Source organism: Denticeps clupeoides, chromosome 10 (genome assembly GCF_900700375.1).
Source record: "Denticeps clupeoides chromosome 10, fDenClu1.1, whole genome shotgun sequence".
Classification (NCBI taxonomy): Eukaryota; Metazoa; Chordata; class Actinopteri; order Clupeiformes; family Denticipitidae; genus Denticeps; species Denticeps clupeoides.
In genome coordinates, this window is record NC_041716.1 from 12,424,189 (window position 1) to 12,440,133 (window position 15,945).

General features: G+C 46.0%; 1 protein-coding gene across 3 annotated transcripts; it reads left to right on the forward strand.

Annotated features, from left to right (window-relative positions):
* The first annotated feature begins 4,855 nt into the window (after positions 1-4,855).
* On the forward strand, positions 4,856-15,546 carry plekhn1 (pleckstrin homology domain containing, family N member 1). Of its 3 annotated transcripts, none has more exons than XM_028993784.1 (16): positions 4,856-5,534; positions 6,764-6,851; positions 6,957-7,118; positions 7,839-7,916; positions 8,356-8,440; positions 9,813-9,946; positions 10,322-10,468; positions 11,308-11,388; positions 11,563-11,638; positions 11,777-11,922; positions 11,998-12,144; positions 12,736-12,984; positions 13,072-13,233; positions 13,761-13,958; positions 14,052-14,112; positions 14,889-15,546. In XM_028993784.1, the coding sequence occupies exons 1-16, from the start codon at positions 5,461-5,463 to the stop codon at positions 15,074-15,076; spliced, it is 2,076 nt and encodes a 691-aa protein (XP_028849617.1). In that variant the 5' UTR covers positions 4,856-5,460; the 3' UTR covers positions 15,077-15,546. The 3 variants fall into 3 exon arrangements, with proteins under 3 accessions (XP_028849617.1, XP_028849615.1, XP_028849616.1); XM_028993782.1 differs by having other exon boundaries at positions 4,862-5,534; positions 6,761-6,851; positions 14,889-15,545; XM_028993783.1 differs by having other exon boundaries at positions 5,461-5,534; positions 6,761-6,851; positions 13,764-13,958.
* The last annotated feature ends 399 nt before the right edge of the window (positions 15,547-15,945 follow it).

A 15,945-nucleotide genomic window follows, 5' to 3' on the forward strand; every position in this document is an offset into this window, starting at 1 on the left:
ACTTGGTCAAACATATATTTTACAGACTTCCTCGCCTTTTTTCTTTTTCAATTCATAGCCTAAATGGGCAAGATGTCATGCACCGCTCTGGCTTTGACAACATGTGGTCTTCACTATGATATAAGTACAAGAACACACACGCAGCCTGTGCTCCCTATTACTGTGAGTGATGCCAGGGGACAGCTGAACACTCTCACTTTACCCTCTGTGACCTCAATCACATGGCATCCACACCTGTGTGCTCTCTGCTTGCACACGTGCACACACACGCACACACAGATGCACACTGTGTATGACTACTGCAAATGTAAGCAAATTTTAACCAAAAATAATAGCTTCTTGTTCATGGTAAAAATGTTTTTCCGCTCAGACAATGTGGTTGTCTTTGCTGGTCTGGTTTAGTCTGTTCCCTATTTGTGCTCATTGTCTGCTGCACATTAGCACATAGGGTCCCTCCTATTAGGTGGGGATTTTTCTATTGTCGTTGGGTCCAAGCTTGATATTCCTGCGCAAGAGCTTTGGGTCAGAAAAACATTTCACGGAACAGTGGACGGGTGGGTGAATCTGAATTTGTTTCCAGTGAACAGACACACATCCCTTGTGTCTTTTACTGAGGACAGATGACTGCAAGTATGGAGTAAGGGTTAATATGTGTTAATATACTCACATGTATTCGCAACTAGTGTGCTTAGTGATCATCTTACACTTCTGGTTGGTTATAAATGTCTTTGTTTCATTACATTTATTTTCCATTCACTGTTCTTTCTGTTCATTCAAGCTTTCCCAAAAATGTCCCGACTTCGGAATTGAAAATATTTATTGCTGTGGCTCTATCACATTGATCTTCCCCTTCAAAGACCCCAGACACATATGACTGTGCTGCCTTTGTTGTTTTGGCACCGGTGGGTCTCTCTACGGCACCTGATCTCACACACGCTTGCTATTAAAGCGGCAGAGGTGTGACTTTAGCACCCAGCTCTCACCTGCTGAGTCTGGATACACACTGCAGGGTGGTATCCGAACACGGCCTTCAGACAAACAGAGCCTGGCTGAACGCTTGAGTCAGCCACTGACTAATGGTTACCCACGCTGCACTGCAGAAATACGGGCCAGGGGTATGGGGAGGACTGTATCAGATGATTTACAATACTGTGATAGATACGGCTGATATGTACAAGTGTAGCACTTCTAGGAACAAGCTGAATTTCCTACAAGCTTTTACTTGCTGAAAACAGCTGAAATCCAAATCACAGACTTCACCTAAATGCCACAGTTTTTGCAATTCATCAGAGACTTCATCATATTGTCATCGGGCATGTTTTACAATCTATAATACCGTAATACCAGTTGTCTTGTTGTGGGCAGGCGTCCCATTGACGCAGGATAGGTTCCAGCTCCTATACCACGATAAAGACTGTATCATAGGTGCATATTTGAAAAGTGAAGGTGAAGTGATTGTCATTGTGATACACTGCGGCACAGCACACGGTGACACAGAGAAATGTGTCCTTTGCTTTTAACCATCACCCTTGGTGAGCAGTAGGCAGCCATGACAGACACCCGGGGAGCAGTGTGTGGGATCTCAGTGGCACCTTGGGGGAACAAGCAACCTTTAGATTACCGGGCCGCTTCCTGAACCGCTAGGCCACCACTGCCTTATGAAGTTTTACACTATAATAAAGTATAATTTGATCATACTGGAATGAGCTGAAATGAAATCAAGAGGCCCGTATATGAAGTCACTCTCATGAACTGATGGGAAGTGGTGAGTGTTAAACACGTGTTTTTAATTAGGAAAAGTGTTTTATGCGAAACTAGTGCAGGAACAGGAGTCAGATGTATAAAATGTGCTGGCCAGAGTCCCCAAGCTGCTGCGGTGTTGTTTCTGGCCACTCATTCTTCCGGCGTGCTTCCTTTCTCTCAGCTGGTGTTTTTTAAAGAGCTTTTATACACACAATGCCACAACGCTGAAGAGGTAGTTACACTTCATGACCAGATTCCACTGCGTCGTTAACAAGACTAAAAAATGACGTGTCCAGATTCTCTGAGGTATTAAGATGGTGGTTTTTAATGAGTGTCATTAACTTAACTAAATCACTTAAAACCATTGTTGGACCAACAGGCAGAAAACAAGGTGAGAAGGATGAAATTATATCATGCAAATAGGCAGTCTTGGCCAGCTCATGCCATTAGAGCTGAATGATTTTTACTCAAGAGGAAGCGGCACAAAGACGGCGCTGTTCACACTTGACGCATTTCTCGTTAAACCCTTTATTTATCCAGTCAAATGAGACTTCCGCTATCAAAACCATGCAATGTGACCCCCTGAACTGGTTTGTCGAGACTTTTAGTACAACACCTCAGTTAAGCCTGTGCATTATGGCCAACAATGCGATAATGATTTCGTTTTTTTTTTTCCAGTGTAAGCTGAAATGAACCTAAAGAAGCAACATTTTCACCAATATGATTGTGATGTCCAGTTTTACTGAAACAGTTACTAGTGCACTACATTCACAATACAGAAAAATATGACAAACAAATATGACAAAAAAAAAAATGTTATATAGCATAAACCAGGTTGGTTCTGGCTTCTTGTGTGATCGAATGATTTAAGATTATTTAGTGAAATGGTACCATGATGGTAAAAACAGACTGAACACCAGACCGAGCTGCTCCAGTCTGGGATTCAGAGGCTGGAATCATGAATCTGTGTCGAATATGAAGAAAGACTGACATCAAGGGGCACTGTCATCAATTTAAACCAGTGTAAGATTACAGTAGTCATTTTAATACAGTGAAAACGTCCATAAAACCACAAGTCACACATCTTTGTGACTTGGATATATCCAAATTTCCTTTAAGAGCTTTTGCTTTAAAATGTGCGATTTGGTGCGATGTAATCTCTGAATAAATACGTGTTTGTAAGACTGAAGGGCGGCAAATGCTTCGCTAATCCTGACGTAATCTCGCCACGACTACCTTCCTTCAAACACTGGTATTTAGTTCTTCCTGAACAAACAACTCCAGACTTTAATTACATCACAACAACTAAACGAATGCCGGTGTTTCGTAAAGCCAGTGTGAATGAGAAAGTGACAAGTTATTTCTTACGATTTAAGACTGTGGTGAATATTATGTGAAGTTCCTGGCAAAGTGAGTCGGTCGAAACCGTCTGAACGGACGTCTGACATACAGATACCCAGGTGAGCAGAGGCCGATTTTTCCCAGACAGATTCCCCAGAATTACTCAGGGACCTGACTTCCGTCACTGGGAAAAGGCAGAAGGCAGCAGCAGGGTGAGTCAGCACGCACACACACACACACACACGTTCCATAACACAACCCCGCAAGGCACTCGCCCTCTTCCCCTCTTCAAGAGTATTCCACCTTACAAGGAAACAGAAAGCATTTTTTCATTCGGAGAAACAGTCAAAATTCCTTCTACCTCTTTTGCAATGTTGGATTCTTACAGGAGCTTGTGGCTGTTTTGACAGGAGCTACTCAGTTATGGGTCATTTTTTAATTCATTTTACAGTATAGAACAAAACTGAAGACGCAGGACAATGTAATACAAAATAATAGCTAAAAAGGTCATAGAGTTATTTTAAGAGTCGTATGTAAAAAGTTGAGCATTTGAGTCTCTCTAAAGCAGGGAGTTTATGCTGTGATGGCAGCATTTCACACTGTCGGCTTCTCTGCCGCATCTGAAGTCCTGAAGGTTTAATGCGGAACACCCACTCATGTTAATGACCATCCCATGAAGCGACTTTTAATGATGACAATAATTAAAACTATAGTGAACTGAGCAGTCTGAAAAAAAAACAGCTTCGTCAAACATACTTTATTTTCTCTTGCTACAAAAAAATGTTTCTTGCATTGGATTCTTTTTCTTTGGCCTCCTGCTTAGTCTCGATAAACCACCACAGGGTAGTTGTGTCCAAACGTTTGACCGGCAGTGTGTATAAATACTTTAACCACATTGCATGGTTGACTCGGGGACCCAGGAACAGGGACAGCAGCGGTTTACAGCCTGGGGCCAAATCCAGCACCAGATCCTGGTTCAGCAGGTTGGATCAACCGCCAACATGCCGCTTGTTAACATGCATTTCATTTTTTGTGGAACCACACGAATCGTGTGAAGTAACGAAATAATTGTCATGGCATCGCTGACAATGTTGTATCGTTTACAAAACAGGCTCGACCACCAAATTCCTGCAAACCACCAAAATAAAAGAGCAGCTCTAGCTTTTCACTTCATGTCAATCATCACATCTCATCATATCACCGTATCTCTTGTGTGATCTGATTAGAAGGTATCTTCAACCTCTGCAAACAGACGTCTTGCTGCTCACAGGCCCAGGCAGAGCAGAAGCCACACTTTGGTTAGGTTTGGTAGTTCCTCTGGGAATCTGGTATGCCATCCATAGTTAAACATGTAGTTACTAGACAATAAATACAATGCAACATCCTGCTCATGCAGTGGCACCTTTTATATCAGCGTTAGAAGGGCCACTGGTCTGACAACATTATCAGAACGTTTGCGTAACTAAACGCCAGGACCTGGCTCGGACATGCAACCACTTGAGGCCTCACAACAAACACTGTAGTACAATGGAAGTTGGTAAAAAGAGGCTTAGGGAATTTACATAAAATTACGTTTTAAATGTATGTAAATAAATCCTGACATGGTTCGGGGTCCATGTGTAAAGCGGTTTTAGAACTCTATGTGGTTTCAAAAGTGAAAACCATTATTGCATATATTTCTGTCAGGTAAATTGAAAGTTTTAGTAAGGTACCGAAGATCATAAGAAAACAGAAAACGTACAAAAGCTTCATAACTTTGTATATTGCGAAGTAACAAGTCTACGTTGGACGGTGTGCCCTTTTTTGATCAGCATGTCCAGACATGTAAGGCCCAGCTGATGGACTCCTCCTGCTCATTTCAAAACTCAACTGAGGTTCTTCAAACATTCAGATGAGCACCATTTGGCCAGCGGAAGGTGTGAAATGCCACACCAGACAGACCCCTGTCTTTGTTGCTGGGATTAATTTAGCGGGGCAGTCCCACGCAACGCGTGAACTGGGGGCAATCCAGCACCCCTTCTTTCACTCCCTCTCCTTCCCATTCCTCTATATCTGTTCAGTTCATGACTTTGAACAAAGTCATTTTAACCCAATAAAACTGAAAGAAATAATTGTAATAATTCGGGGTATATCTCCACACACAAAACAACACAGGCCAACTCCCCACTCCCATCTCCGGCTCCTGTGCTGACACTTCACCTCGGAGGCCCCGCCCCTCCGACTGACACACCCCCTCGGGCAGGTTATACAGCCGGCAGCCGTCTGCCCCATTCAGTGTCAGCCTGGACTCTGAGCGCACGCTTACAGCCTCACCCAGACGAGGCTTGGATTACCGCGGAGGGACAGAGGGGAATACAACACTCGCACAGGGCCATCATGGGGAGCAGCATGTCCTGCGTCCCCGAGCGCAACCTCAGCTTTTCTCGAAAGAGCTTCATCCGTAGGAACAGGTAAGATGACAGCAGGGGAATTCTTTTTTGAGTTTTCCATGTTGACTTTACTCAGTGAACGTTTGGCTCTGAAGTTGAGGTTTTAACATATGCAACGCTCTCCCGGACCATGACCAGGAGAGATTTGTGTGAAAGGTTTTCCCTTTCTTACAAACCGACACAGTGTTTAGCGGTACATTGTCACTCTTTCTGATGTTATTACGTGATAAAGAAAAGACAGGCGTGGCCGAAATATTCTCTGTACAGATTTGGGAAGCGAGCTATTAATCCATACAACTTTTTATTCAGAATTCCAGATTGTGCCCGCCTTTAGGTATCAGCAGGACTGTAATGGACACTCACCGTCCGTCTGTTAAACTCTGCAGTACAATTTCAAACTGAAACAACGGACTGAAGTCCAGTAGATACCTAACTGTGTCTGCCCCCCGCCCCAAGAGCTCAAAAAACACACACACACACACATACTATAGTGGGCGGGCAGGTGAATATCTCCTTTTTTTTACCCCCACAAGGAACAATAACTGCTGTGTTTGCGCTTCCTGAGTGCAGCGCTCTGTCCGTTGGCCTTCGGTTTCCCTCCGGGCCGTGCAATGAAGCCGGTGCCAGTGCCGTCAGAATGCTGCAGGAATGTACCTGCGCATCACCTGCCTATAAAACAGCACCGCCCTGCTATGGCAGCCGGCATTTTTCTAATTCCCGTCTTTTAGTGGTAGGGTGAATGTCACAGATGCGGCGCTGTGTTATTGTCTGTGTGAATGGGCCCACGTATTGTTACGCTAATTGCATTCAAATGCGGCCCGAGAGATAAAGCCAGTGGCACGATGTCGATCTCCGCAGAGGACATCCTGTCTCACTGGCGTGGAGGAAAGGCTTCATTACTGGGGCCTGACAGTAATGATTATAGATGAGGGTCATGTATGATGTAGGGTGACACTGAGGCCTTATTTTACTGCACGAGTGTTACGATTGAAACATAAATTCCACTGTTCTCTGGGTCTGAATAGGAAGCGAGGGGTTGGGGGGGTCGCTGGGCGCCACAAATCTGACAATGGATATTTTGACCACTTTGCACAATAGGAACAGGAAGGAATATCCACAGGATGGGGAAAAGCAAAGCAACAGTGTTCAGTAAAGTCCCAGAAAGTGGCTGTGCATGTGCAACTGTGTAGTTTATGGTAAATTGCACAGTTGTTAAGTTTGTTCTGACTTGTTTATTCCCCTTAAAGCAGCAGATTGTTCCGTAAGAAGAATCCCCAGGAGGGCCAGGAGAAATCCAACAGTATCATCAATATTTTGTCCACAGTCACTCCATGGAAGGTATGCACACATCGAACCCTCTGCATTGATCCGCTTTGCCAGTGGTCAACTGGTCCATTAGCGCTGCTTATCGTGGGCTTAACTCGCGGCCTTGTTTGCCTGCAGGAAATGTCCCCGAAGGATCTGCAGACGATCGAGAACATGAAATGGGATCCTCCGTTCCCCTACGACCCGGCCAGCGGCTGGAAGAAGAGCAGCGTTAACGTGAAGAACTACGGCCGTCTGATCCACAGCTCGAAAGTGCGCTTCCGATTCCTGCACCGTCCAGTAAGTCTGATCTTGCGGCATCGGCCGCATTATTATAGATTATAGATCTGACCCAGTTACACCCAGTTAACCAATTACCCTACGCAAGCCCGAAAACCCCCCAAACAAGCAGGTGCAGCGCACAGGATGTGGCAGCTCAGTCGTGGGAAACGCTGGGCTCTGAGGTGACGTCGCCGAGCTGATTAATCTCGGGACGAGGCCGCGGCGGCTGTCTGAACACGCCGGGCCGGGAGGCGTTGTGAAACGCCGCCGTGTTCCGAGGCCGCGTCAGGAAGGCCGCCTCTGATCCAGCGGCAGATGGAAGCCTTCGCTGCCAGCGGGGCGTGGGAACCCGCTGTCTGCCTGGCGCTACGCGGCCACCGCTTCTTTTATTCATCTCGTTTTTAATGCGCAGGCGAGCAGGAAAACAAGCGAGGGCGAAGTCTCCGGTGGGGAATGTTGTTTTTGCAACACGTACAGTTGCAATGCAGGTCCAAAGAGGGCTCACTTAATGCATTTTGTCCAAGGGTTGCAGGAAGTGAGCTGTACGCGATCAATCAACGTCAGAACTCGGGGGGGGGGGTCCTGGAACAAAGCCGGGAACACCACTTCCGCTCGGAGGAAGCTTATTCATAATCAGCCGTGTTTCGCCCACAAGAACATATTTCATGCATCCGCTGCGGTTGTGAATGGGGAGTGATGCTGCACAATCGGTTCAAAATGTTCCTCTCTTTCCCTCAGGATGTCCATGACTGTTTCCTCGACCTCTTTCAGACACACCTCCACTTTGTGTCCAACACCTGCAGTCTCACCTACCAGGTGAGAACGTCCCCGTCCGTAAAACACACACGCACACAGCGCTTTTGTGCCAAACCTGCGACAAATCACACAATTATGACTGACGTGGAATGTTCCAGTAATCATGACGTAACATGTACAGCCTCATACACATTTCCATGCCGACTGTAAACACTGGCTTCCCCTTCGCGGCAGCAGAGTCATTAGACATTAATCACTGTCTTTATTGCACGTCGGTAACCATCAAAGCCCTGTTTCAGCATCGACTGTGGCTTCGACAAATCCCTCTTGCACAAGGACGAGTGCAACATGAAATGAGTGTTGTGTGTGCACAGGAACAACCATAAAGGACCCATACTAATAACTAATACTAATAACTATAATTATTATGCACTATGCACAGTTACAAAAGTCCATTGTGGCCGATAATAAAATTGTATCTTATTTTTGTTGAACCCAGGGCACTCTTCCACTAAAAGAGATCACTATCAGCAAGCTCCAGAGTAACTACAACCAACCACAGGAATTTGCGTTCCAGATAAGCGGTAAGTACTCTGCGCATGAGGGCAGTTTGTATTGATGCCACTGATAAAGCGGATCTCAACCCTGAGCTCTTTTTTTCTCGTTCCCTGAAGTAAATATTGTCAGGGTGTTCTGGGTCTTTCTTATATTACACAACCACCTCACCTCACCACCAGTGATAAACTGTGCGTTTCTCTACACAAAGGCGCACAACGGATTTTACTGACAACAAAAACATGTATTAACAGCTGGAGCTGATGGTACTTTTGGTTCAAGTTTTTTTAGACATCTTGAACCATCAATGACGAAACCCAAGTCGGAGCCATAATTGTACTGGAAAATATTCAACACAAAAGTCCCCCTAACATACAATTTTTCAACCTGTGTTTGTGGTGTTTCGGAGCTTTCAGGAGTGACCTCTGACCTCGGCCCTTCCTGCCTCCATTTGCTTGGTGTCAAATAGGGGTGACCCTCTCAGAGCCCTCCTTGTCACATGACAGGTGCGGCTGACCTCATTCAGCTGTTGGCCTGGGAGGCTTTTCATCCCCCTCTCCTCTACCCATCTTGGGGTCAAGCTATTGCTCATTCCTCAACCTGGGTCCGATCTCCTGTCTTTAAGGAAATCTATATTCCAGGAGGGAAAGAAAATTATGGATAAGAAGACCATTTTTAAAAAAACCTAGTATCTGGGCAAATATAGTAAAATACCAATGTCACAACTACCAATAATAATATTATTATTATTCAGTTCAATTAAATTAGTCTTTGTTGTAATTGTGCCCTGTAAAACGAAATCATGTTCAGTACTTTTAAACAGTGTTAAAAAGATAATAATAGTGTGAACATGGCAGATAGAATATACCAAAATATGAATAAAAATAAACTAATTCTCCAAAACAATTGCAGCTAATTACTGGACAGTAGACAATATGTCATTATAGTAACACAACGCTTCCCTACTGTAACAGAAATAAACAAATTGCCAAACGGGGTGCTCCCAAGAGATATTTACAGCCTGTCCATGAGTATTGGCTTTCACTTTTTCCTATTTTACTGTGGGAAAAAATGTTAGTGTGAGGGGTAGGCACCGTCAGCATCTAAAATTAAGAGCGGCATGACAGAGCCCAGGCGAGCGGCCCAGCATTCCTGCGCGAAAGATAACAGACTCACAGCAGCGTAAGAGTTTACCGGCAATGGCAGCACTGGGCAGGACCGGCCAGATATCTGCGCTGATAGCGGAGGAATGTCACTGGGATAAAGGGGAGTTTCCGGACACATTCTCAGCTCTGATAAGTGTAGGATAATCATCTGAGCAGAAGAAAAAAAGATTCTTCAAGAAAGAACATTAGTTGAAAACCCCTATTAATCTTTTTGTACTTTTTTTGACACCTGCAGGTGTTAGTCTGAACAGCATCATTGTCTACTGCACAAGTCAGAAGGACATGGAAAATTGGTTCAGCCTGCTGAAGCAGCAGATCGAAGTGAATGGAGGAACGCCGATAGCACCCGGGTCGTACACGGAGACCAAGGTAAGCCCCTCCCACCCGTACCTGACACACGCACAGTCATAAACGGGCAAAACCGGCCTCTCACTTCCTGGGCCCGGTACGTTAGCAGGAAGTGTCCGGTTATGGCTGGGGTGAGTAATACAGGTCAGCTGAGGTGTGCGATGATTTGGTCGGAATTATGGTCAACAAAGCCACCTCTGAATGAGAGGTGATCGGCCTCCACACCCACGTATGTTGCAACGGCTGATGTCACAAAACAAAAACGGGTGAAAACCAGATCCTATAATTAAAGGATACTTCTCCATGGATTTCGGGACACGTTGTATAATGCGGTATTAGAATGAATTGTTGTCTTTTTATCGAGTAACGTGTCGTGATCTTCTTCTTTGATCTCAGTGTGGTGAAGAGGGTGGTGAGGGTGGAGAGGAGCTGAGGAACTCCATCAGCAATGAGCCCATCTACGAATGGGAGGGGTCGCAGAGGGAGAGCCTGGGACCCATCGTCTACGTGACCAAGGTCAAGCTGCAGCACCTGCCCTGCCAGGTGAGCACGCCTCTGTGGTACTTTTGATTCTTACATGGTGTAAGGTACGTCAGGTGTGATTCCATGTGAAATTATAGCCAGCCAGACATGTCATTAAACTTGGAAAAAGACAGATGACTGTCAATCCCTTTACTCGGCCGTCTCATTGCTGTTGTGCAATTCCTATTTACGTCAGTGTGCTGACAGCCCTATGTGTGTATCACCGCTGCACCTGTGGGGGAGGGACTAATAAGAGAAGCGATAAGAGAATCACCATGTACTTTGTGCTTATTTCTTAAAGGAGCATGAAGGTGAAATTCTATATACTGCAGCTCTACAGCATTTACATTCACATTTACGCCATTTATCAGACGCCCTTATCCAGAGCGACTTACAATCAGTAGTTACAGGGACAGTCCCCTCCCCCCCCCCGGAGACACTCAGTGTTAAGTGTCTTACTCAGGGACATAATGGTAGTAAGTGGAGTTTGAACCTGGGTCTTTTGGTTCATAGTTGAGTGTGTTACCCACTAGGCTACTACCACCCCCACTACTACAGCAATTCTGAGGATGAGATAGGGGTGTCATCGCTTGTGCACAGGGTGTGTACAGAGGGATTTGCCTTTACAACACACCTTTTTCTAAACATTCCGGCTCTGTTAAATAAACTAGAACCCCAGAAAGCAGTCCAGCTTGCACCCACTGTGCAGGGAAGCCTGTGGAACCTGTCTGCTCTGCACGCTGCGTGTGTAGGATGTGGTGTAGTATGACCTGTGCGTCATGAATGAAGCAGTTTTGCAGACTGGGCCGGTGGGGGTGTGTTTAAATATGTTGTCTGACCTTCCTGCGCTCCCCCTGTAGGAACAGAGCGACAGATTGCTGGTCATGTATCCAGACACGATGATCTTCCTCTCTGAAGAGAACCATCGCCTGTTCTACAAGGTAACTCCCATACCGTACTCTTAAAATAAACAAATTAGAAACATTATAACACATTTTGGGAATATAAACGTGTTAAATATATAATATTTATATTTTCTATATTATATAACGTTACGAACACATAAATATGTCCACAAGCCACGTTTTTAACGTCCATGGGTCTTAAAATTGCAGGGGAAACTCCCTCTCAACATGATCACCGTGACGACCCCCTGCCAGGACGTCAAGCCCAACACGTTCATGATTGAAGGTATGATGTGAGCGATAGAGAGCTCTGTGCCGTGCTTTAACACCGTATCTCCTTCCTCGGCTCTATTTTAGCAAACGTTGGCTGATTTTTCCGCCGCGGGCGCTACAACACTCTCACACTTGTTGCTTCGGTTGCCAGGCAAGCTGATCAACCCCATCATCGTGACATGCCTGGACAGGGCCGAGTTTCATGACTGGATTCAGCATTTCAAATCATCGGACGTGCCAATTCTCATCCCCCCTCCACCTGTCTATGACATCATCTACACCCCAACGCAGAGAGAGGTACGCTGCTGCTGTGGCACCTGTTGTTTCTTCCGTTCTGATTGGACGTGGGACTCACAGTCATGTCCTCACCAGGCTCCAGAACTGGACAGGTGGAGCAACAACAGCCGCAGCAGGACCAGCTCTGTCAGGCAGTCTCACAGTGGCCGGGGGTCCCGCGAGCTGCAGGTTCCTCACATCGAGGACAACCCCCTGTCTCCCGGCTACACCGAACCCCTCTGTGTGAGTTTCACAGCTAATGCACCACGTGCACCAAAGTCTTGGAAAATGTGCTGAAGCCCGCAACGTGTGTGCAAAAACGTCTGTGCGGATATAAAGAGGTTCTCTCTTTCCTTATCTGTGGAGGCATGGCGGTGTTTGTTTTGCAGGAGTAGATCTGCGTGGAGGGGTGCAGGGCCTGATAGTGAACTGGTCCTTACTCTCAGAGTGTGGCTCCTCAACATGTGCAGTTATTCTCATTTTTAAACCGAAATATTATCGTTATTAGATATTGTTTTACCACACTTTCCCTCTGCCCGTGCAGCCCTTTGTGGGTTCACATCCACAGCAGTCGGCATGGTTACGGCCTTCCGGTAATCGGTCTGCGAACATAATCTGTAATAAACTGCCTCCTTAGCTAGCACTCTGACCTGACCACCTCACATCAGCCTTTGATGTAGCTCGGTGTAACACGGTGCCAGGGGCTAGTGCCTTTTCACTTGCTGAGATAAGGTCCAATTGGAAGGCTTTTTCACTGCTTCTTCTGTAGTGAACCGTCATGTAATTAATTTTGCATACGTAATATTATATCTCATGCATCTTGTTTGCATGCAGTTTGCCTCCAGTCGGCCTCCCTCCATGGAAGTGCAGTCGCTTATGGGGCTTGGCAGTCGTACCAACAGCATGTCATCGCACGGCAGACCACACCCAGAGCTCCGACCGCTGTCCCGGCCTGGCTCTTCCTCCCTGCGCTCCTCTCACGCGTCATCTGAGGGCCCTCTGTCCCCCATTTACAGTACGCCTTACACATCAGCCATGCGCAGCGGCCCCGTCCAGCATGTTGAAAAAGCTCCTCTTATTAAGGTAAGCCGCGGTTCCACACTGACCGGACATGAAACGAATCGGAAACATGACACACGTTTCACTTACAAACTCGCTCTCTCTCTGCAGTCGAACAGCTGGAGCACCCCTCAGAGCTCTCTCAGGTACCCCCACTTAAACACCCAGCGCCACTCTGACATGTACTCCTCCCGCAAGCCCCTCTCGCCTCTCTACGACGACCCCAGCACGCCTGGGGTGCAGCACCTCCCCGGGAGCCACATGAAGCTGGAGGTAAGCGGCTCAGGATACCAAATCTTCCCTCTCGCTTTACCCCTGGTTCAGAGGCCTCGGAAAGTCCCAGCAGTCTAAATTACTAATTGATTAACGCACTTGCATAATTAAGAGGCTTGCTGAGAGACTAAGCGAGTGATGTGTTTACGATACAGCAATTCTAAAGTTGGGACACATATATAAAATATTGTCATTTCTTTTTTAAACTTACGTAACACACAAAGATAATATATCTGTAAACAATATTAATTAATATTTGGATAAAAATGTAGTCAAGCACAAATACATAGCATATTTAGTATTTGTACCTTCATGGCTGCTTTGTTCACTATTGTGATCATTAAAAGCCACTTAACATCAGTGGATGATAAGAAAGTGTTCAGTATAAACCTTCAGGTCTGTTGGACACCATCCACAGTGTCTAACTTACGGTGGTGGAGAGAAGAGTGTGAAATGCAGCCATTACAGTGAATGCATTATTATAAGGTATTTAAAATAGAGTAAATATCCGTCTCTCGCCCATCCAGCAGCAGTCCTGGCAGAGCTGCGCGGAGCAGCAGTGCCCACCCCTGGTGCTGAAGGCACCTCCCCCAGGCAGAAAGAACAGAAACAGCCTGGTGCAGGACCAGGACATTCAAGCCCCGGACTGGGCATCGGAACGGCGGGCTGACGCCGTCTCCAGGCTAAAGCTCTTGCCTGGGCCGCAACACGGTCGCCTAACACAAGTGAGCTCCCAGCCGCTTTGTAACAGGGCTGCCTTTGACCTGCCAGTGATATTAACCTGTGGGCTAACTTGCCGTATTTCTGGACCTCCACAGGACATCTTCCCGTCCCGTCTCGCTACGGACGCTGAGCAGATCACATACAGCTATTTGCCAGGTAAGAATGTCACTCACACGTTATTACAATCAAGCGCCACAGAAGTGCAGTAGAGCAAAATGTACGACGTGCTTGGCAGTTAAAACTGATAATTGCTTCTTAATATTTTTAAAAAAATTTTTTATATTTTTTGACCTACTTGGAGAGGCGAAGTCTTCTTCAAAGCAGACCAAGGGGTGACCTGACAAGGCTCTAACAGCCCAGATGCTGTACATCCAAATAGTTTTTAGCTATTGTTTACATGGCCTGCTTAGCATGTTCTAGAATACCTTAAATCACAGCGAGATGCATTTTTAGTAACTTTTTAATTATTAATTAGACACGCCCAGCAGGGCCAGTGTCCTCCTTGTCTGTAGCTGTCTTATGTTCTTATTTGCCACTCTGCCATGACAGGCCGGTGTCGTAGCTCTCGGGTTTTAATTCCTCGCACGGGTGCATTACCCCGTCGAAGACACACCACGCACAGGATGGTTTTAGACTGACCTTTACACGCAGCGCGTGACAAGCTGGGAAGTGTTGGGTGTGGCAGCAACTAGTACAATTGCTCGTTTTTTTTTTTTTTTGCAGTTAATCAGCAAGTAGGTTCTTTATGTTTTATTGATTTCGTCGCACTTGAATCGATGTTGTTACATGGAAAAAATGTTTCATGCTCAGACTTGCCTGTGCGTCTGTCACGGTACAAGGCATGACGTTGCTTGTCACAGCTCAGTCATATTGGCTGACGGTGCGGTTAGGTGGGGGCTGACTGGTTTTTTTCCCATTTCCTCGCCACGCAGACGACAACAGTTATCTGCGTCCCGCTGAACCGGACGACCAGGAAGTGGACTACGACAACATTTGGGAATATGACAGCGCTAGCGGAATGATACAGCCCCGCTCCAGGATCCTTCCCCACCGAACTGCGGAACTGGAGTTCGCTGCTCCGGGCCTCGGCGCCGTGGCAACACGGCAGAGATGGTCGTAAAAGAAGAACAATGGGCATTCACCCGTCTGGACTTGTGGACATAGCAGGCTAATCCGAGTCCCTCAACACGCAGGCTGTCAGAGAGCAAACATCCGTCTCGGTCCCTCTCGACAGAGGCCATCGAAAAACCACTGAAGCACATGTAGACCCAAGCCACTGTTCCACCGTGTACATCATGTAAATAGAATTACTGAGGGCTTGACTTTTTCTTTGGTTTTTCACTGTCTTTTATTGCTCTCGCATTAAGTTTTTATGTTTGTCGTTGGATTAAAAATATTCATGACCTGCTGACACTGAGCTTTTTGATTCGATGCATTTTATATAATCTAATGGATGGTCTTCATGTCGTTCTCGGCTACAGTGCATTCCTTTTATTTCATATCAAACTCAGCCTTTACATTGCAAAATGTTTACAGCGCATTGCAACTGTGTGTAAAAATGTTGGGGAAAGGTATTTCAAGTGTGTGGAAGTGTGGCTGTTTTTTTTTTTATTTGTTTGTTATGATCTTTATTTATTTTTATTATTTTATTAAATAAACATATTTAAACCAATGACCCATGTTCATTGACTCTCGGACTCCTGTGAAGTGGAAAGAATGAGCAATTAAAACTATTGATACACTAAAAAACGGGGTTGTGAGTTTGAATCCCGGCCCAGACCTTGTGTGTGTGGAGTTTGCATGTTCTCGCCTGGTTGGTGCAGGTTTCCTCCATGTCCTCCAAAGGCATAAACACTAGGGGGATTGGCAACTCTAAACTGACCGCAGTTATGGGTGTACTCTACAACATTCGCTCCTCGTCCAGGCAATGGTCATCTCCAAACTCGACTATTGTAACTCTCTCCTGGCTGGAGCCTCTGCAGTCACCAT

Excerpts from the sequence above, each read along its gene's own strand:
- plekhn1 (XM_028993782.1), top strand. The coding sequence starts at position 5,461 with ATGGGGAGCAGCATGTCCTGCGTCCCCGAGCGCAACCTCAGCTTTTCT. Across the intron at positions 5,535-6,760 it reads AGCTTCATCCGTAGGAACAG|CAGCAGATTGTTCCGTAAGA; the intron begins GTAAGATGACAG and ends TTCCCCTTAAAG. Across the intron at positions 12,985-13,071 it reads AAAAAGCTCCTCTTATTAAG|TCGAACAGCTGGAGCACCCC; the intron begins GTAAGCCGCGGT and ends CTCTCTCTGCAG.